Source organism: Panthera uncia, assembly GCF_023721935.1.
Source record: "Panthera uncia isolate 11264 chromosome C1 unlocalized genomic scaffold, Puncia_PCG_1.0 HiC_scaffold_3, whole genome shotgun sequence".
NCBI classification, from domain to species: Eukaryota; Metazoa; Chordata; class Mammalia; order Carnivora; family Felidae; genus Panthera; species Panthera uncia.
In genome coordinates this window covers 72052719-72074281 of record NW_026057584.1, presented here as the reverse complement: position 1 = coordinate 72074281, position 21563 = coordinate 72052719, and the positions used below count along the sequence as shown (strand labels likewise).

The 21563-nt window shown below is 36.3% G+C and overlaps 1 protein-coding gene across 8 annotated transcripts in view; it reads left to right on the top strand.

The window, feature by feature from the left end:
- Positions 1–21563, top strand: part of PKP4 (plakophilin 4) — a 237356-nt gene that overhangs the window by 165306 nt on the left and 50487 nt on the right. For 6 of the 8 annotated variants that reach the window (XM_049615605.1, XM_049615604.1, XM_049615603.1 and 3 more), the window contains exons 5-7: positions 13589–13720; positions 13831–14021; positions 16187–16739. In XM_049615605.1, the coding sequence (XP_049471562.1) occupies positions 13589–13720; positions 13831–14021; positions 16187–16739 (876 nt within the window). The remainder of the gene's footprint in view (positions 1–13588; positions 13721–13830; positions 14022–16186; positions 16740–21563) is intronic. The other 2 variants (XM_049615607.1, XM_049615606.1) reach the window with 1 other exon arrangement.

The window sequence follows — 21563 nt, the reverse complement described above, 5'->3', positions numbered from 1 at the left end:
AAAGATTTAGGATTAAGTCTCTTATTGTTCCTCATTTTTCTTCAATGTTTTGAACATTTTGTTGCAGACAATTGCTCTACCTTTATATACATATTACAAACTTGAGTTGAAAATCTTGGAACTTAAAAAGCCTTTTAGCAATAAGGTAAATTGTTAACAGGGCAATGGTTTGATCACTACCTGGGAGAGATCCCTGCCTACTCTGGTGTTTTCAGGATGTTACACATTCTGTTGAAATGCCAGAACCTGAGACCAGCTGCTGAATTTTGTTTTTAAATAGCTGACTTACTGCAGAGTCATTTTCTAAGGAAGAGCTCAGGATGCCCTAGGCTGAAAAGATTTCCATTTCTTTATGATTCAGTTCAGCAGAATCCCTCTGTTTGTTTGCTCGGGTTGGTTGGTCCTTTGGTCTGACAGTCGTTTGGTTGATTTTTGTATGAGGGATAGTAGGCTGTATGAAAGTAAAAAGCCAAAGCTTTTTAAGTTTGGGGCTCAAAGAGATTACTTCCCAAAACACAAGGAAGAACCATCCCCTCTACAGTTTTCTCAGGCTGGTTGGGAAGGAGTCTTAAGGAGAAGCTTCCCCGGAAGTAATAAAGTTGTTTTGAAGTATTTATGCTTTATTGTTATCTTGCTTTTCTGTTTCCCTCTCTTCATTATTCCGTATTTTCTAGCTTAGCAGTGTTACATATCTACTCTCTATAAACATAAAATGCGCATCCTTTTGTCTTTTATGAAGAGAGTTTATCGTTTTGTTTTGGCTCTGTCTTTTCCTTATAGCCTTGCATTTCTTATAACCTTGTGTTTTTTGTTTTTTTATGTATGTTCCACTAAAGAGCAGTGAGGAGGGAATGTTGTCTTAATGTTCCTTTCTGTTTTCTCTTTTATTAGTGTTCCATTTTTCCATTGTTCACATCTTCACCTCTCTTAAAATTTGATGCATTTGTACAGTCTCTTATGTTCTGCCAAAATTTGAGGTAGCTTTTAAGACCACATACAATAAGATAGAAAATAAACACCATAATCATAAACATATATAATAGAATAATAGATAAAAGCCGGAGGAAAGTGAGAATACAAATATATGCACATGTGATTATAATTCTTCTTGATGGAAAATATTATGCAAAATAGTCCTTAAAGAAAAAAAAGGAGGTGGAACCCTTGGGCTTCTCTTTTAAGAAAAAGCACACCAATTCACACACACACACACACACACACACACACACACACACACACTCTTTCTCTCTCTCTCTCTCTGTCTCTCTCTCTCTCTCTCTCTCTCTCTCTCACACACACACACACACACACACACACACACACACACACACAAAAGATACATAGTTTGTGTTGCCCACCAGAAAGAAGCTGTTGAAGCCATAAATTGAGTCCTTTTGTCAAAGTGTTCATTGGCTTTTACTTAAATCCTCCAGCCACATCCTGTAAAGTGAATTGTGCCACAAGTCACAATTTCACAGTTTTTCCGTTCCAGGAAAAAAATACTAGAGTCTAGGCAGTTTCCAGTTTTAGTACTTATGTGTAAAATGAGGGGAGGGGAGCAGCATGGCATCAGCCTGAGAATCCTAGCCTTCTTCCGGCAGCCCCCCACCCTCCCCTTCCCTGCAGATGAGAAGGGGCCCCCTTCTGAACCTGAGTGCACCTGTCTGTGCCCACAGGCCAAGGAATCTGGCTCCCTTTCACTAGAAGAAAGTGCTCAAGAAATAGTCTCAAGAGCAGATATTAATGAATGTTAAATAACTGATTGGGAATTACTACTTCTAAGAAAATAAAGAAGCCATAAGATTAGAGTTTTTCCTAAAGCAACGAGTTAGCAAAGGACACAGGAGAATAAGAGTAAGGGAAATTTCTCGTTGACCCAGAAGGCATTAAGGGGTAGAGAGCCTTGGGTGGGCCTATTGTAATAAGTAATGAGTAAGAGAGAAAATATTAATGATTTCATTCAGTTGAAATAGTGGATATTTGACAATAAAATGTGAAAGGGAATGAAAAAGATGGTGGTAAAACAGAAATTTTAAACTGATAGGGTAATTTAACTTCACAGTGCCACATCCATTTATTGTGGAGTATGTATTTAAGTGCCATAATTTTAACATACTGTCCATTAAATCATTATTGTGTGGTACATACTGACATTAATAGTTAATGTATACTACTAATTTTAAGACTTTATAGGGGTTGGGTTTTGTATTTTGTTTACATATTTAAATTTTGTTCCTAAAATGTATAGATACGACTTTCTTCCCACTGCAGTGGGTTAAAAAAAAAAAACAAAACATAAATACTGAAGGTAAAAGATAAATGTGAGACTAGCCCTAAGTCAATTTATTTCTTTTTTTCCTCCATCTGGAGCAAGTAATTTACAATACAAAAAAGCATCAGCACATCATGAGATAGGACACAAACTTAAATGGGAACACTTTATGCCTCAGTAGAAATGTGCCGGATTTATAAAGGAGATAGAATAGGAAGTTATATTATACATGTTCATAAATAGAATATTAGATTAGCAATCATGTATAAAGGACTATTGAGGATTTTGGATGTTATGATTTATTATGGCTAAATGACAAAATTTCATCATATATTCGTTCCTTCCTGTTTCTCTTCTAAATAACAGGAGGAATACGACTTTCTGTTAAAACCAGCCAAGTTTTTCCTCCCTTATTTTTTCAGGCCTTTTTAGCTACATAGTCATGATATTCTTCTTACCACAGCTACAACACTATAGCTTCCTGATCACCACAAAAAGGTTCTCTTAACTTGTTAATGTTTTATTACAAAAGGCCTTCTATATTTTACAAAAAGTAAGTCTTGAAGAACTTGGAGTAAAGGTAAAATTTCCTTCATTCCCACATCTTTCTATACAATGGCCATTGCCCCACACACCTCTGTAGATACCTACTCACACGCGCACACACACACACACACACCTTTGGCTTTGTTTTGTTTTTAATTCAGTGAGGATATATTATACAGTGTTCTATAATGTAGGTTTTTTCCTTAACGGCATAGTGAAAACCAAGCATGTATTTCTGTTATCAGTATATAAAGACCCACCTCTTTTTTAATGGTTAAATACCCATGGTTTAGAAAATTTATGTAAGCAATCCCTTATTAGTAAATTTTTTTTTCCAGTTTTTTACTTTGACGAACAATGGTAAACGGTTTCTCTGCACATCTGAGTATCTTTGTCACTTACATTTTTTTAAGTGGAACTGCCTGGGCAAGTGTGTATACGGGGGCTTTAGGGGCACATATTGTCCAACTGCCCACCAAAAATGCTTAACAATATGTGGGAAGAGTGAGGCTTTTCCTCTGCCTTCTTAGGTTAAGTGACTGAGGAAGCCAGTGAATTTAACTGACAATAGTTAAGTTAATAGAAAAATAATCCCAAAGTATTCAGATACACATAGGAGCTCACGAAAGTAGTTTACCTAAATGACTACACTAGGGGTTATCTACCTAGCTTAATGGGGGAGAGGAAGTGGGCAGAAAGGGTTTCTGGGGGAAAAACAAATAGGTTCCTAGGGGAACAATGGGGATCCAAGAAATTTTGCAATAATGTTTGTTTATGCAGGTACAAGTGGTCCTCCCACTTTTTTTTTCATGCCATGAATCTCCCGCAGAAGGGACCCATGGCAGCCTCACTCCCAGAAGTTTCTGCTTTTAGTGAAATAAGGGATGCTCCAAGAAGGCTTGTTTCTACATTTGTTGAATTTCAAATGTCTTTACTTCAAAACAACCTTCGTGCTGACTGTCAGAGTCTGAGGGGGTCCCTACAAATATTCCATACCAACTGCTATGCCTATCCATGCTTGCTATGTTGCCAGAGTCTAGGAGCGTAAATTTTCATGAATATATAAAATGTTAGTGAGTTATTAGGCTTTAAAAAGCCATTTGTTTCCAAATGCCCTATATCATAAGCTTTATAGACAGATTTAACAGTAAAATCACTTAAATAATTCTGAAATATTCATTAAATCAGAACATTGTGTGGAGACCAGCAAACTACTGACCTTTCTATCATTTGATTAGTTCTTATGGAAGTTGGAGATCAACCTGATCTTGGAATTTAATAAAATTGTCATGTTTCCTGTCAGCTCTTCTTTCTTTTCTTTTCATATCTGGGTCAAAACGATCACATACATTTTTCTGTCAACAGAAATGCAACAACCACTACTGGAACAAGCAAACAACAAACTTTTGTTTATCACCATTGGAGGTAATTCGGGTACTAACACCTCCAGAGGTTCCCAACTTTGTTGTACATTAAAATTGCCTGCAGAACTGTTGAAGTCTGGGGCCCGAAGCAGGCATCAACTTTTTGAATATGCCCTGATGATCACACAGTGCAGTGTGAGAATCACTGCCTTACTCAAAAGTAAATTAATTTAATTACTGGTAATTAAAGAGAAGAATTAAAAGTTTATCCTACTATCCTGTACAGATTATTTTTAGGATAACCAAATAATCCTGGCCATTAATAGCTATCTTAAGGTATCTAAATACGCCAAAGGAATTCCTGCTGATAAATGTAGAAAGAACAATAAAATTAGAAAAATCACCAATTTGCATGCTCTAATGAAATGGTTCAAGCAAAGATTGTCAGTGTATGCAAAAACCACTGTATTTTGATCCTGGCTGCACATTAGAATCATCTTGGGAGTTTTTAAACTCCTAATATCTTAAATATTTAATATTTTAAATCTCTAATTGGAATCTCTGGGCATGGGACTCAGTCAGTGATAGTTTCTAAACTCTGCACCTACCCCATCCCAGGTGATTGCAGTGTGCAGCCAACATTGGAAACCATTGCACTAGGAGACAGGTTGATGATGAACTTGAAAATATGGAAAGATGGGGCTGCCATCACTTGAATTGGCTGACTGATCTTAGCAACTCTAAGCGTTACAGTATGACAAGATGTAAAGTATACAGCACCATCCATAAAGTATTCTAACCACAAGAGTTTGACCTGAAAGCTGCTAGCTCTAACTTTCTGTTTATAAGACATACTGAGGTTAGAGGATGTTTTAATGCCACCATGAGAAACCTGCACACAAGCTCGGAATGTGGAGCATCCTATGAGTTTGTTGCTATGGTTCCCTCAGTAAGCCAAGAACATGAAAATGAGGGTATGAGAGCCTCTTTTTAGATTTAAGGTACTTAAGTAGCAATCATAGTCCAATGCCATCAGTAAATCTTATTTCAGCCTGACTAGTACAAGCCAACTGAAGAAAGAAATTTTTGAGACATCAGGAAAATTTGACTGTGAACTCATTATATGGTGGAATAAATGTAGTTTTGCGAAGTCCTTATTTTACAGAGCTACATATGGAAGTATTTAGAGTTGAAATGATCTGATGTGAGGGATCTGTTTTAAAATTCTATAATAGTAGAAAAGAAAGATAAATGGAGCATAAAAAGTATGGCATAATGTTGTAACTTAGATTGGGGAGGTGGTTTGTTGATCTCTCTACTTTTATGAAAGTTTGAAAACTTAAATTTTAGAATACTTGAATACAAATTCTGTAAACAAAGGGTTCAGCATACTGTGGGTTAAAGTAGTACATCAAAGTGGCTCATGTTAAAGCCAGCCAGCTGTTGGTCATACTCCCAAGGTTAGCTGTGACACAAATGAAACCACTCTGAGGTAGATGAGAGAGTTTCTCGGCCAGTGGATGCTATTTAACATGTATTTCCACATAGTTGGGATTTTGTTAAATGAGTCCTAATTTAAGCAAAATTTTCTGTAAATGCTGGACATGAGCCTTTCTGCTAGTTTAGAACTCTACATTTATCACTGTGTTTGTGTGGATTGTAAGTAATTTCATTGTACATATCTCAGCCACAGACACTTTCACAGCGTAACTAGCCATAAGGCAGTTGCACTGTAAAGATAAAATCACGAAAAACAAAAGAGGGACATTCACTCAAAGGACATAATGAAACATGAAAAATGAATAGCAAAATGTAAAAGAGTACTACAAAACACAAAATATTTGAATACATTCAAAATGTGGAAGGTAGAATCATGGCAATACTGACTTTATTTTGTGGGTTGTACCTAAGCATTTGTCTTCAAAGTATTTTGTTGATAGTATTAAACACTTTTTTTTTTTTTTTTTGCTTGTTGATGTGTCTCCTCGTTTGGCATCACACTTTTTCTTTTTTCACTAAAATTTCTTTATTAAGAGAGGCATCAGATTTCAAATGCTAGGATGCGTATTTGAAACTGAATTTTGTGTTGTGCTGTGATAAGCCTTGTTTGTTCTTAGCATATTGTCACATGTCTTTTGATAGATGTTCCAAAGTTCTGTGGGAAATGTGGGTGCAAACCTCTGCGCCACGGTACAAACCATTATGAGGGCTACGATTTACGTAATATAAAAATAGGAGTAGTGCATCACTGGAGAAAAGAAACCAAATTGTCAGCCAGTTATTTTTATTTTATTTTTTTTATCTTTTATGGCAAGATTGCCTTATGGCCAATTAAACAGCGAAAATGTTTCTGTTGAAAATGCTTATGGTAAAGTGATCTGCAGGAAAGATACTTACAGTAAAAGTATTGGACATGGTTCATGGATGTGTGGCAACGAGCAAATAAGAGTATTTGCATTTTACTTTAGCAAATAATGTATCTGACCATTCCTACACCATTTACACATAATATATGGGGATGGATTACATACATCCCTCAAAGACTTAAATACAGTGATTTATGACTGTATCAAAATCTCGTATCCAGTTCTAGCCTCTAACCTTTCATGTTTAATATAAATGTATTAAATAAGTATTTAAGTGTTCTCATGCTCTTAGTGATATGTGAAGAAATGTTCTGTTAACTACCTAAAATAAAACAAATTATCAAGTTTAAAAGCTCCTTTTCTGTTACCATCTCTACAACACACAGAGCCATACTTCCTCAGTGAACAGTCATTGCTTTGGGAAATATCAAGGAGGCAGGCTATCATCTGTAACTCCACATTTCATTCTTATGGCAGAAAGTCAGTCTTCATTTAGGTTTATCTTGATAATCTTTACCAAAAAAGATAACCCAATAGAAAATTATAGAAAAACCTAGTTTCAGAAGACCCATTCATTTCTTATGGTAGTGAATATCCTCCTTTACAGATTTGTCTGGGTCTTTTTAAAGAATTTTTTTTTTAACAGAGAGAATCTATCTTATATCTCCGGCTATGAAATATATCCACTTTTATATTTGGTAACACTTTTTCCCTAAGGAATAAAGTGTGTCCTTGGAAAAATATTTGAATGATTTTGAGCACTTATTTTTCATAGACATTACCGCAAATCCTTTTTTTTTTTCAGCTTTCTCTATAGGAAGCAAGAGGCCCAGGGCCTTTCATGAGTACCTACCTGTAAACTCAGTGTTGGAAATTTGACATGTATGATCTACTTCTTTTCATTCTTACATTTCTAAACTCCTTGTTTTTCTAGTTTTCCTCTTACAGATATAAATTATTTATGGTAAGTATGACACCTGTATTTTAATTCATGCCTAGACAAAAAAATACTTGATAAATACTCATTTTAATATGACTATTTGCAAAAATTCCTTTTTTTTTCTAAAAAATACTTTTAATCATTTTGTATTCCTGAACGGAATTCAGGAATTTTACAATATTATGAACAAAAGATCTCTCTGGTGACATATAAAACTATAAAATACTTTACAGATGTGTCATTATAGAAATTGAAGAACGTGCTTTATACCAGCTTATGTAGATACAAAGTTTGCTTAAACCATGAAGTTGAATCTAGACAGATGAGCTTTTACAGTGGCTTTCAAGACAGATTAATTGATGTTTAGAGCAAAGTGTAAAGTGAACTAGAAGATACTTCATTAATGGTTTCTGCTTTCCAAGACGTTTTACTCAACATTTTCTAGATGAGTAAAATTTTTGGAGTCTTTCTCTTAATGTTTAAAAGATAATATAAGCATGTATAAGACCCAGAAACCTAGATACACTCGAGAACCAGACTAGAAATAGTTTCTGTAAACATGATCTTCTGCCCGTTCTCATAAGTTTTTTACTTCCATTAAAGCCCAACTTTTAAAGGATATCATATGTGGGTACAGGTACACACACACACAGTAATTTATATTTGAGTCAACAAACTCTGGGTATCTGTAATATTCTTAAAATATCAGTCAACATCTATCTATGTCTTCTATAGACCAAAGAATGTTTTTATGATTCATGTTTCCATTGCCCTATTTACATTTTTACTGTGCAACAGTATTCCCCAATGATGTCATTTCCCCCAATAATTGGGTTACCTGCTGTAGAAGTGACTCATGTACATCAAAGAAGTTACTGAAGAGAAGTGTATTCAAGGCCATCATCGGTGTTCTCTTCCAGAATTTGGCCTAGAGCTTTACTTCTTAGCCATAGAAGGCACTGGACTATTTCTACAGCTCTGTGGATAGACTCCTTTCTGAGCCTGTAGCCCTACAGGAAGCCACAGTACCATGGCCAAGTAGGAAGTTGAGTCCCCATAAGACAAAATTTTCTATTCATATTTTTCATAAAGTGTTGCCATTCTGAATATGAAGGCTAACTTCAATTCACAGTCCAGAGTTAGAAAAAAAGTGAGATACTCCATTCCCTTAGCCATCAAAAAATCATCTGCATTCATTCTATTAACCATCACAGGAGTCCTGCAAAAACTCATATTACACTATCTTTTATGCAAGGGCAAACCTCTAGACACCATAGCAACTCAGAGCAGGTACAAACAAGGAGATTCTAGCACAAAGTTACAGTATGCTGGACTAAGAAAGACTAGTTACAGGGTTGTATATACTAAAAATCTCCTTACTGATCTCTGGGTTCCTGTTTCCATGGTAATTTTACACCTAGCATAGACCTCTGTTTCATATACTCTAAACAGTAAGACACATAGATTAACAAAGCAGAGGAATTTCAGTAATTTAAGTTCTTTAGTGAGACCTTACCCTGTTTCCTGAGCATATTTTTATGCATACTTGGTGTATATTTTGGACATACATCACAGAAAAGATAATACACTTTGTATTTTCTCTTTCACTGTAAGCTTAATGGGATGGATAATACATGAGATTTACATAGCCCTACAGCATTATTATCCCTTACCCACTAATATTTTTCCTAGCTGCAACCTTCTACTTTTTCTAGTTAATTGCCTTTTTTTTTTTTTTTTAAGTGATATTGGAGCACTCAGAAGAAATGTAATAGGCAAGAAGGGCCATGTTTCCAATAATCTCCTAGTCGTAAACACAAATGGGAGATTATCTCATTCTACCTTGAAGCTTGTTCAAATTCTACATTTTTAAACATGTATTCTCATGGAAAATGATAATTTCAGGTTTGAAAATGCCCCATAATGTATTTCTGATGTCCCACAAAGCATGTTTGTGAAAAAGTAACACATGTTCTTCAGTACACAGATTAAAGAAATAGCATTGACATTCCGTTTGTCATTTTTGCTCATAAAAATGTCTCAGTTGCATGTTCTGACTGTGCTAAATCACACCATGCCAACTATTTAATTTTAGTTTATAGCAATGAGCATGAAGTGATCCCATCCTGTGAGGCTCTGTGGTTTATCTGGTAAATTTGACTAGTGTCTTCTTTTATTCCACTAGCATGTGTTTTTAAAAGACATTCATTTTAGGCACACCTGGGTGGCTCCTTCGGGTAAGCATCTGGCTTCAGCTCAAGTCATGATCTCCCGGTTCATGAATTTGAGCCCAGCATCAGGCTCCACAATGACAATGCAGAACCTGCTTGGGATTCTGTTGTCTGTCTCTCTGCCCCTCCCCCACTTCCCCTCCCCCCCCAAATAAATAAACTTTTAAAAAGACATTTATTTTAGAGTAAGATTGCACAAATAGTGCATAATTAATAATTTCAAGCCTTACCTGGGTGCCTCCGTGGTTCAGTTGGTTAAGCCTCTGACTCTTGATTTCAGCTCAGGTCATGATCTCTGGGTTTGTGAGATCAGGCTCTGCGCTGACAGCATGGAGCCTGCTTGGAATTCTCTCTCTCCTCTACCCCTCCCCCGCACATGCATGAGCTCGCTCGCTCTCTCTCTCAAAATTAATAAACTTAAAAATATAATAATTTCGAACTTTACCATACTACAATACGAATACTTTATTCAGTAATTAGGAAGTGGGTCTTCTTACCTTAGGTATAACATCTATGCATACATACATTTATATATGTGCATATAATTTGTGAATTATAAGTTTTCAACAAAATAGTAAATAATAGTAAAACTTTGAAAATTATTTAACTTCTAATGATTAAGATGTCAGTATCTTTTTGTCTTTGCATATGTAGATTACATTGGGCTTCATTACAGAAATAGAGAAATAACTGAAGACCTCATTCGTAGTTTAAAATTTGGTTGTTTTGTACTTCATATTAGATTAATCTCATTTATCTATCAACTTCTTAAAACTTACTTAAACATAAAAAATAGGGGTGCTTGGCTGTCTCAGTTGGTGGAGTATGCAGCTCTTGATCTCAAGGTTGTGGGTTCAAGCCCCAAGTTAGGTGTATAGATTACTTAAAAATGAAATCTTTAAAATGAAGTTTATATCCTGTTCCCTAAACCTAATTATTTAGATCTTCAAATTGGATTTGGGGGACACGGGAATTTAGTATTTTAGTACTCTAGTTAGCCATCTCAAAGTCCTTTTCTATATTATATTGTTTGAGGCATTGCATTTCAAAGTATAAGAAATAGGTACTAACATTGAGAGGGTACATGGTTATACTACTTTCAGGGTAATTTTGTTTATTTTGTTTGTTTTTGTATTTTTTTAAGATACTAGTTCTGTTAAGTTTTATTTATTAGGGTGACCAGTATAGAATCCTGTATCTCACAATTTGTGCTTGTTCTATTTAAGATTTATTTTATCTTAACTTATCTTATTTTTAGAGAAAGTGGGGATGAGGGGCAGGGAGAGAGAGAGATAAAATCCCAAGCAGGCCCCATGCTCAGCTCAGAGCCTGACGTAGGGCCAGATCCCACAACCCTGGGATCATGACCTGAGCTGAAATCAAGAGACGCTCAACCTACTGAGCTGTCCAAGTGCCCCAAGATTATTTTAAATAGCTTCTCTTAAAGAGTTTAAATGAGCGCAATTGTTTGCCACATGGTTTGTGAGAAAATGTTCTGGGTGAGGAGACACAATTGCTGAGGTACAGATTTGTAGGGTGCCTCTTTCTCTTTTCCTATTTAAATAATAGCTCCTAATAGTTTTTTAAAAATGAAGAGGCATACATGGAACTCTAATGGGTTTCGGTTTCCATGGTGATAAGTTCTCCGATCCTGACACTGCATGCCACCTAGTGTTTCCAAGCCAAAAGCTTTCATGTATTGGCGTCCCACGTTTTATCTCGTACTAAACCTGAAGCTAAGAACTATCTAAACCTCTCTTCCTTTTGAAAAACGGTACCCTTTCCATGTATGAGAAGTCTTGGAGCTACCGCAGGGGTGCTTCCATGTCTGCTGCCGTTTCGTAGTCAATGTCTCTGGGCTTCATTTGGACAAACAAAGCCCCGGTGGACTGCAGCACAGCCCTGCCTTCAGGCCGACCCTTGCATTGCTATTCCCAGGCACTCCAGTTCTACAGAAAACTCTAGTAGCCTAGCAAACTACATATTTTACTCAGTCCTGCGTAAAATTCCGTCAAGAAGTGCTATATAAGAGCGTGTGGAACCCTGGAACTTGTAACGCAAGACTTACAAATGAAGCAGATCACTCTTCAGGATCATCAGCCTGCCGGAGACTCAGATCATGTTTCAGTGTGTACCAGGGAAACCATACACAATCTGTAATCTTTATTGAAATTCCAAGCTTAAGAATTCAGAACCGTCACAGAACTCTACCACCTAGAAATGTCCTGTCAAATAATAAATCAGGAGACAGGTCGTTAAAAGCCTATATTAAGAATGTCAGTGAATCTTTCTGGAGGCTAAGAAACAAAACCTTGGATTGAATTCAGCGTCGAGCTAAAGGTTTAGAATGCAGTGGGGCTCCCGGCTCTCCTATAAACCTTGTATTTGCTTTCCAAACTAGCTTGATCAGCAGTTCCTAAAAGTTTCACTTCGCTTTACATAGATAAACTTTATTGAACATTTTAAAGCTGCAGCACTATGCCAGGCATGAATCAGCATTCAGTAAAGAGAAGTTGTTCTTCTTACTAGGAATTTGTTCCACACATATTTACTGGGCACCTACTGAGTGGAATGTACCATCCTAGGCACTGAGGAAGTAACAGTAAACATACCAGACGAGAGTCCCTGATCATGCTGAGCTTATGTTCTAGGGGAGGGAGGTATAAGTGTAGTAAAGAAGGGGCAAGTTGGCCTCCTGTGGTAAGATATTACTTCCTTAAGGAAATTTTTCTGAAGCTACTTTTCCCCAGGCACTCCCTCTCTTTCTCTCTTACACACACACCTGTCTTTTCACATAGCTGCATAGTTAGGGCCTTAAAAAATAGCTAAAGGAAGAAAGTCAGAAAGGAAAAACAAATGAAGACATTGAAATCCTTAGGACTCTGTGTTGGACTCGGAGTGTGATACAGACTTCATATAAATCTTTGAAGAGATAGTGAAGCCGGCATTCCTGGAAAAAATGTTTACTAGCAACCTGAGAGTTAAATTTGAGGAAAGACAGAGTTGTGAAGATAATCATAACATGGGCTAATATATTTTGAAGGTAATGGAGAAAAGAGGTCATATATGAATGGAAATGGGGACAGGCAGTGTAATTATACCACCTCGATTTGTATGCTGTAGCATACAAAAAAAAGCAGGAATAGGGAAGGAGGTAAATAGTTTTGTTTTTAAGTTCAAGATGGCACAATGGTACAGTTGGAAGGAAAATAAGATCATGGAAGAGACTGATTTGGCTAGAGAAAACAAGGATCAGGTTAGATTTGTCTGTATTCGTTTGGAAAGAGACTACATACAAGTAAGATAAGCAAATGGATAAAAAATTAAAGTTTCCATCATTTGTAAATCTGAAAACTCCATACTGAGTTCCACTGATTATAGATAACATGAAATATGATAGAAAAGCCTAGTTCTACCTTCAGAGGTTTCATTACCAAACTCAGTAATGTGAACACCATGCAAGTTTTTATTTCAAAAGTTTGGAGGTATGGAGGACCTTTTATTAAACACTTGGCTACTGTTCTGAGTTTGTTAGTCCTCTTGGAGGATGTCACCTGAGTGGTGAGTTTTCCAAGGAGGAACGAGGAACAAGGTCAGTTTTCAGATTTTAATTTAACATAGTTTGTAAGTTCACTTGGGGTGGTAATCAGGATGAACAACTTTCATGAAATTTAGGAAAACATATTAATAAAACGGGTATATGGAACACTTCCATATAGAAAAGAGTAAATCATTGTGCAGTTTACAATGAAAATACTCTTTTATTAACATATAGATTATAAGAAGGTACAAATATCTGAACCTTTTTTTAGCAAGTTTTTATGTAATACTGTCATTAGATTTCGCTGTTTAAACTTCTCTTCTTACAGATGTGCCAAATACTGGTGTAAACAAACCTAGAGTTTCTGACGCTGTCCATCCCAACAACTATCTCATCAGGACAGAGCCAGAACAAGGGACCCTCTACTCACCAGAGCAGACATCTCTCCATGAAAGTGAGGGTCTGTTGTATTATCTTTTAAGTATTTGATTTGGTTTTCATATACGCTTTTTGAAAATGAGCATCCGAAGTGTAAAGTAAAGGTGTTTCCTGCTGGTTTCATTCCTGCAGGATCATTGGGTAACTCAAGAAGTTCAACACAAATGAATTCTTATTCTGACAGTGGATACCAGGAAGCAGGGAGTTTCCATAACAGCCAGAATTTGAGTAAAGCAGATAATAGACCACAGCATTCATTTCTAGGATCAACTAATAACCATTTGGTGAGGAATTCAAGAGCTGAAGGACAAACACTGGTTCAGGTAAGCCAAGAACATCAAGATCCTAGTGACGAAATAACCCCCCTAATTGAATATCTGTCATAAGTATTCTTTCTGGATTGATTTTATAGAATGGACAAAGTAGCGAAATCAATTTAACGTTATTAGAGTCTGTGATAGTAAAAAGAACATTTAGGAATTATTAGCTTGTATCAGTAAATTCTAATAAATTCCAGATATAGGAGAGTAATTCTTCTAGAGGAAGCAAGTTTGGCATGAGAGGAAGAATATTGGTGGGGTGGGGGGAGTATTAGAAAACTAGGTAGAATGTTGCAGTGCCTTAGGTATTATGTGTTTCTAAAAATACTAGAGCTACAATATGTTCTAAAGAGTCCTAGAGGGTAGAACACTATTCCCACACCTGAATAAAATGGCACTGGCCTGTTGTAATCAAAATGCTTTGCCTTCATCTTTGGAATTGTTCCCTGAAATCACATTTATTTGTTAGAATATAGATACTCTTGCCTATAGAAAGTTGTTTAGAAGTGTAGGCATTCTGTTAAGTTAGGGTTTTCTCACTTGTTTGTCAAAAAAAGATTGCCTGTGTATGTACTTGTAAAACCTCCTTAGCTCCCGTATTCACTGCCACTTCACGGACTTCGATCCACCAGCATGTACCAAAATTCATGGAAGCAGTAGGATCCTGAGTGGTAGTAACCAGCGGGGATAACAGTCTGTCGAAGTACCCAGTGATTTCTCTGGAACTGAAAAATGCCAAGATGATCAAGAAGTTAGGCAGACACTAATCCTCTCATAATGTTGTAGAGGAAGCCCTGAAGGTAACACTACCATGGGCCAGGCTTCCCAGTGCCAAAGGAGAAACAGGAGAGGACTTTGGCACTTTGGCTCAACAGTTTAGAAGAGATTTTTAAGTATTGAGAAACATCTCTATATTAAAACAAACGAAAATAGAGTGCATGTTATTTTTTTCTTCTCCAATCATCATATTCCTAGTGCATGAGGGATGCTTTGATGGGAAAGTGTGAGAAGCTTTAGACTGTTTACAGGAGTTAATCGGCTTAGGTGAATTTTTATGTCAGCTGGTTTGAAGTCACACTTTTGAATAATTATCTTAACTACAGACATTTGTTCATCTCCCTAGAAGTGGTCATGTTACCTCTTTTTTCTTTTCTTTTCTTTTTTTTTAACTTAAGGTAAGTTGATTTTGTTCCTAGAGCTGAAGAGTTAGGTTGCAAGGGGGCAACCTGTGCAACTGAGCTGTCCCTTGAGAATAGATACACAGAGGAGTGCTTTGGACCCCAGGCCCTATCCAGACATTCATTTATTCCACATTTGATCACATTCCTTTCATAAATGGGGCCAACCCATAAGGACAAAAAAATTATAGACACTCCTCTAGCTACATTTAGATTGGTACATTCAAATTTTGTTTTGTTTTACACAAATGCCTTACCATGGCCAAAAACATTGACTCACAGGGAACAAAATAAATACATTGATCCAGTGACGCTTTACACTTGCAATACAGCATTTTTTTAATTGTGTACAGTGTACTGATTCAACAATTCTGTATATTACTCTGTGCTCATCATTATAAGTGTTTCCCTAATTCCCTTTATCTGTTTCATCCATCCCCCCATCCACCTCCCCTCTGGCAACTCCCAGTTTGTTCTCTGTATTTAAGGATCTGGTTTTTTATTCCTCTGTTTCTTTTTTCTTTGTTTCTTCATTTGTTTTCTTTCTTAAATTCCACATGTGAGTGAAATCATATGGTATTTGTCTTTCTCTAACTTACTCCACTTAGCATTATACCCTCTAGGTCCATCCATGTTGTTGTAAATGGCAATGTAACATTTATCTGTTGTGAAAATGCATAGGCAAGAGGGTAAAAAATATAAAGACAAAGGAAAAAGGAATATTAAGTATCTTCAGATCTCTCGTTATTAACTGATTCTGAGGGGGAAAAAGTTAGAGGTTAAACTACCAAAAAAAAAGTAGACCAAGAGAAGCACAATAAGGACAAATTAATATCCAGCTCTAAAGCATAAAAAGGAAAGAAACTTAGACGCCTAAAATGAGCAGTGAATTCATGTTCTGTAGTGAGCTATGTGCATTTTGTTCTGTAATGACAGTGGACACAAAACCCTGGATAAACCCGTTCTCTTTTTTCCCCCCCCTTTCATCAGCCATCAGTAGCCAATCGGGCCATGAGAAGAGTTAGTTCAGTTCCATCTAGAGCACAGTCTCCTTCTTATGTTATCAGCACAGGCGTGTCTCCTTCAAGGGGGTCACTGAGAACTTCTCTGGGTAGTGGATTTGGCTCTCCATCAGTGACAGACTCCCGACCACTGAACCCCAGTGCATATTCCTCAACCACATTACCTGCTCAGCGGGCAGCATCTCCATACTCTGCACAGAGACCTGCGTCCCCAACAGCTGTACGTCGGATTGGGTCAGTCACCTCCCGGCAGACCTCCAATCCCAACGGACCAACCCCTCAGTACCAAACCACCGCCAGAGTAGGGTCCCCGTTGACCCTGATGGATGCACAGACTCGAGTAGCTTCCCCATCCCAAGGCCAGGTGGGGTCGTCGTCCCCCAAACGCTCAGGGATGACTGCCGTACCACAACATCTGGGACCTTCACTGCAAAGGACTGTTCACGACATGGAACAATTTGGACAGCAGCAGTATGAAATTTACGAAAGGATGGTTCCACCTCGGCCAGACAGCCTGACAGGTGAGTTCAAGGTGACAGCACTACATAAAGCCCGGTGAGGAAATCTTCTGTGCAGTCGTCACCGAAACAGAGCATGATAAAGTGGAAAAAGCTTATAGTTTTATCTCAAAATTTATACTGCTGACTTCAGGCTGACTTGTCTTTCAGGCTCTATAATTCTTAATGCATGAAACTATATATACATTTATATCAACCAGAAATCTTTTGCAATGAATGCATTTTCCCCCTCCCAATATTAGGATATAAAAAGTACTTTTTTTGCATTTAGAAACATTGATTGGAATTCTAAGCTGTTTGTTGGGGTTTGTGGGGGGTTGCTTGTTTTTTTTTTTTTTTAATGAAAAATTGTTCACCAGGTAGGCCTACCTATATCCAAACCTCTAAGTTATGTTAAAAAATGGTATCAGAATATCTCTTGAAATATTTAGCTTTTTTAAAAGAAATGCTTTAATGATACAGAATATGGATTTTTCTCACCTACTGCCTTGATTTTAGCATCCCAGTGGGAAATGCACAAAGCTCTTATGATTACCTTCAAATGCCATTCGGATTAAGTCAGAAAGACACCAGCAAGGTGCCTGATATTATAGCCATTTCCTCCAGGGTATTTTCATGGAGGGTTTCCCACCTAATGTATAGGCATTGTTCTTTTTATCAAAATGAAATTTATCCTTAGTTAGTGTTTTAAAATACATTTTTAACATGTACACAATGGTAAAAAAAAAAAATTAAAGAATGTGTGTTTACATATGTATGTATTACAGATGTGCACTCACTGTGTTTTATACTGATGGGATTCTATTATATATTTATATATTGTATATATCTTATACCATGTAAATATGTATAATATATATGTATATCTTCTTTTTTAATATGTCTGAGAGCTCCATTCTGCCAATAGATGCCTAGGACCCTATTTTTATAGATGTATTATAATTTATCTCTTCCTTATTAACATTTAGGTTTTTTCATATTTAGGCATTAGAGACAACAATGTAACGTGTATGTAGCTAGTTCTGTATTGGTCTTGCATATTTGCACGTAGATACTAAGATAACTGTGGGATCCATTTCTTGAAGTAGAATTGCTAGATCAAACTAGGTGCTTATTTGTTCTTAAAGAAATACTATCCTACCTCGTGCCTTCCAGGGAAGTTGCACAGATTTCTATTTCCACCAATAGGTTTAAGCATATCTGTTCTCCTAAACCTTCACTAGCACTGCATATTGTCAGAGTGCTTCATCTTTGCCAATGTCGTAGATTAAAAGCTGTACCTCATTGTTTTAAGTGCCCTTTATCGAGTTATGACTGATGTTGAAGATTTTACATGTTTATCAGCCTTTTTATTTCTTTTCTCCAAACCACAAGTTTAGGTTTTTTGTCTATTTTTAACTTATGAAAGCTTTTTATACTTGAAGTAAATTAGCTTCTAGTAATATACTTCTCGGGTATTTTTTCTATTTTGTAACTTGTCTTTTGACTTTGTTTTTGGTATTTTTTATTTATAGAAGTTTTTAATATTTTGTATAGCAAAATTAATATCATTTCCTTATGGCTTCTGGGAAAGGTATTTTCTAGTTGAATAATTTTGCATGAAGAATTCATATTGAACTAGATTTTGAGCTCAAAAGAAATTCCTAGTGGAGAAACCACCTCTTTTTCATTCAGTCATCAGAGGAGTGTACTTGACTTAGATATTTTCTGGCATGCCTCTGAAAGTATGCAGCAAAGTGAGGTAGGAATCATTTATGAAATTCTGTCTCCCAAGGAAACCTTAAAAGATAAATAGTTCTGAGGATTTCTGTATTCCCCCCAGTGTACGTATAGAATAGCTATGCAGAAATCTATGTTTGCCGTAGAGTGAAGTGGAAACCCAGGAAGGAAGTGAGCACATCAATTACTGTCTCTATGTTTAACCCTGAGAGGGATGATCTTCTTTGGTCTACAAAGCCTGTCTTCTGCCATCACAGGTGAAATTAGACTTTATGTTTAGAGCTAGCCTATCACAGATTTTTTGCCCTAATCTACTACAGTCTTTAAAAGAAGCAAAGGGTGTCCTTATAAAGGTTCTAGGAAAGCTCTGCCTTCCCATTGTCTCCTGCCTGCTTATTCTGAATGTGGATCCTAATTTGTGAATTCCTTTCTTTCATTCTTACTTCCAAAAGCCATGTGCTTATCATGATATTTATTATGGTTCTTGATCTCAAAGGATTAATAACCTGTTAATTGATAAGCCTGAAGCAATATTTTCTAGTAGATTCAGACACTTGGATATTTGGTGATCATAATTTAAGTGATGATACAATATGTGTATAAATTACTTCCTACAACAGAAAAATATCTCTGCCCTAAAATACTCATTTCAGTAAAATCATAGCATGTCAAGAAAAATTTTGAGAATATAAAGAATACTATTTGGGAGATAAATTTATGTTTATTTGCAATGTCTTAAATATAAAGATTTTAAATCAAAGGGAATATGTCATTGTAATAGGTAAACTAATGTGTATTTGTGGAATTGCAAATAGAAACTATTGGTTAGATAAATAATTTTGTAGATCAGCATTTTCCATTATTTGGAGGGGGAGATAAGGTTATAAAAAATTTGCATAAATGCTTCTGGAAAAGTTATTTCTAATAACAGTTATGGAACATATTTACTTATCTTGCAGTTTAAAAGACACTAAGTTACAGTGGACTTTCTACACTTAATCATTTTACTTAATCTATGGAGGCTATGTAATTTTATAATTTTTTAAATGTAAATCTGTAAGACTGTGTGTTTTGTTTGCATGCATGAGCAGGTGAACAAAATTAGTAGCCATCACTGTTACGTTACTCACAAAGATTATGTTACTCACGAAATAAAACCCTTAGAATTATAGTGAAATGAACATTTATAAATGAAATGTTCATTTCACTATAATTCTAAGGCTTTTATTTCCCATTTCAGTCTGTCACATATAGCAATTTCATCTCACTAATAATCTTATAACAAGTGAATAGTTGCTGGATACTTTTTATGGTTCTCAACAAGCTCATTTGGTTTCCTTTCCCATGAAATTATAGTAAATACTTGCAAATATTTATAAATCATATCATATAGCATGGTTTCCAGTGAAGAATCCAGCCAGATTCTTGCATAGTGAGAATATAACATTCTGATTATGTGCAAAATGCTTTGTTTGAGGGCATGGCTGTTCAGCCAACTTCATGAGCATTCATTGCTCAGCTTGTTTGTGCCCAAGTGTTGAGTGATCTACAGAGTATCACAGCAAATCACAAGTATTTGTGGCTTTATTGAGTGTTAAAATAGCACCTTGTATTGAAAAGATTACCAAGGACCAGGTACATTTACCTGCCCACTTTATATCACCATTAACAAATGCAATGCCTGCACTTTCATTCAAAATGCATCCCATAAAGAAATGGAGCTTATCCTCTGCTAAGAAGAATGAGAAATCTGCCAGTGAATGAAAAGCTGAAATCTCCAAATGAGAACTTTACGATAACAATCATGGTATCATCTTTAGAGTTACATTGGCTTCCATGGACCCCTGGTGGGCTAAACTTGCCCTTTAATTCTGTGTGAACGCAGAGGGCTCTATCGAGTTCCAGATCTCTCGCACCACGTCTTATTGAACCCGGAGGGTTCACTGTGTCCAGTGTTGGGTTCCTCTCAGCCCTACCAGGAGGTAGTTTTCTGATGGGGATGAATCACATTTCCTTTTGGGCTCTCAGTTTCCTTGGTTTTGAAATGAAGTTTGGCTGGAGAATCTCCCAACTACATAATTGTTTAAGCCTCTGATCTTCATTTTGGCAAGTGGAGAGCAGTAGCTAATGCCCACATTGGTTCATTTAGTTTCTTACCATGTCACCTTGCTGTCCAGGGTAGGTAATAATCATTCATTTCAGGAGCTCTACGTATTAAACTTTCTTGCCACTCCTCACTAAGCAACATTATCACTCATACTCGGGCCCATTTGCTTTTTGTTGTGATATGATTAACTGAGCTAATAGGATATGAATGAACCTATCTTTTTGTAATTAGTTACTGTGTTAATTATTTGCAATCTTTTTAAAAGGAAGTAAGTGCTGACTTCAGATATGTTTGTGCTTTCTCTTACTCATATTTGGAATGTAACCTTAGTTACTATTCTTACCTAGTGACAGATTTTCCTTACTAGTGATGACAGATCACAAACTTCTGAGCATCCTAATATAGAATGTACTAATTCACTTTCTTTAAGCAAATAAAATGTTTGAGTTTGAACTGTACTTTTTTTTTTATCACAAATCCCATGTGTAAACTTTGGTTATTAGCAATTTGAATGAAAGAATATTTCAAATGATCTAATGTTAATGTACTAACTTTGTATTTTTCCTTTGCACTAGAAAGAAGGTAAACAAGAATCTGGTATGTGGGTTCCTGCAAAAACAGCTATGTTTGTTTTTTTTAAAAAGGAAAAATATAGTGATAACAAATAGTAAAATAATACCTCATAATACTAAATAAATGTTATTGCTTCATTGATAATATTCCAAATTTTGTAACATAAAATTTCATGTTTTACTGAAAAATCATGGGTGAATTGAGAGATATATTTCAGAAGTGTTCTTGAATCTCAGCCTTCACTAAGCACTATTACATAGGCATTGTCTTAGATGTTGAGGTTTAAAGAGGCGTGGGACATGGTGGGCCCTGCCCCCAAAGAGATGGTTGTCCAGTTCTGCAGAGCAGGAAAAGAGAATGACATGAACCATTGTTTTTATGTTTTAACTGTGAAAATCATGTAACCACAGAAGAGGGCATTCTCTCTT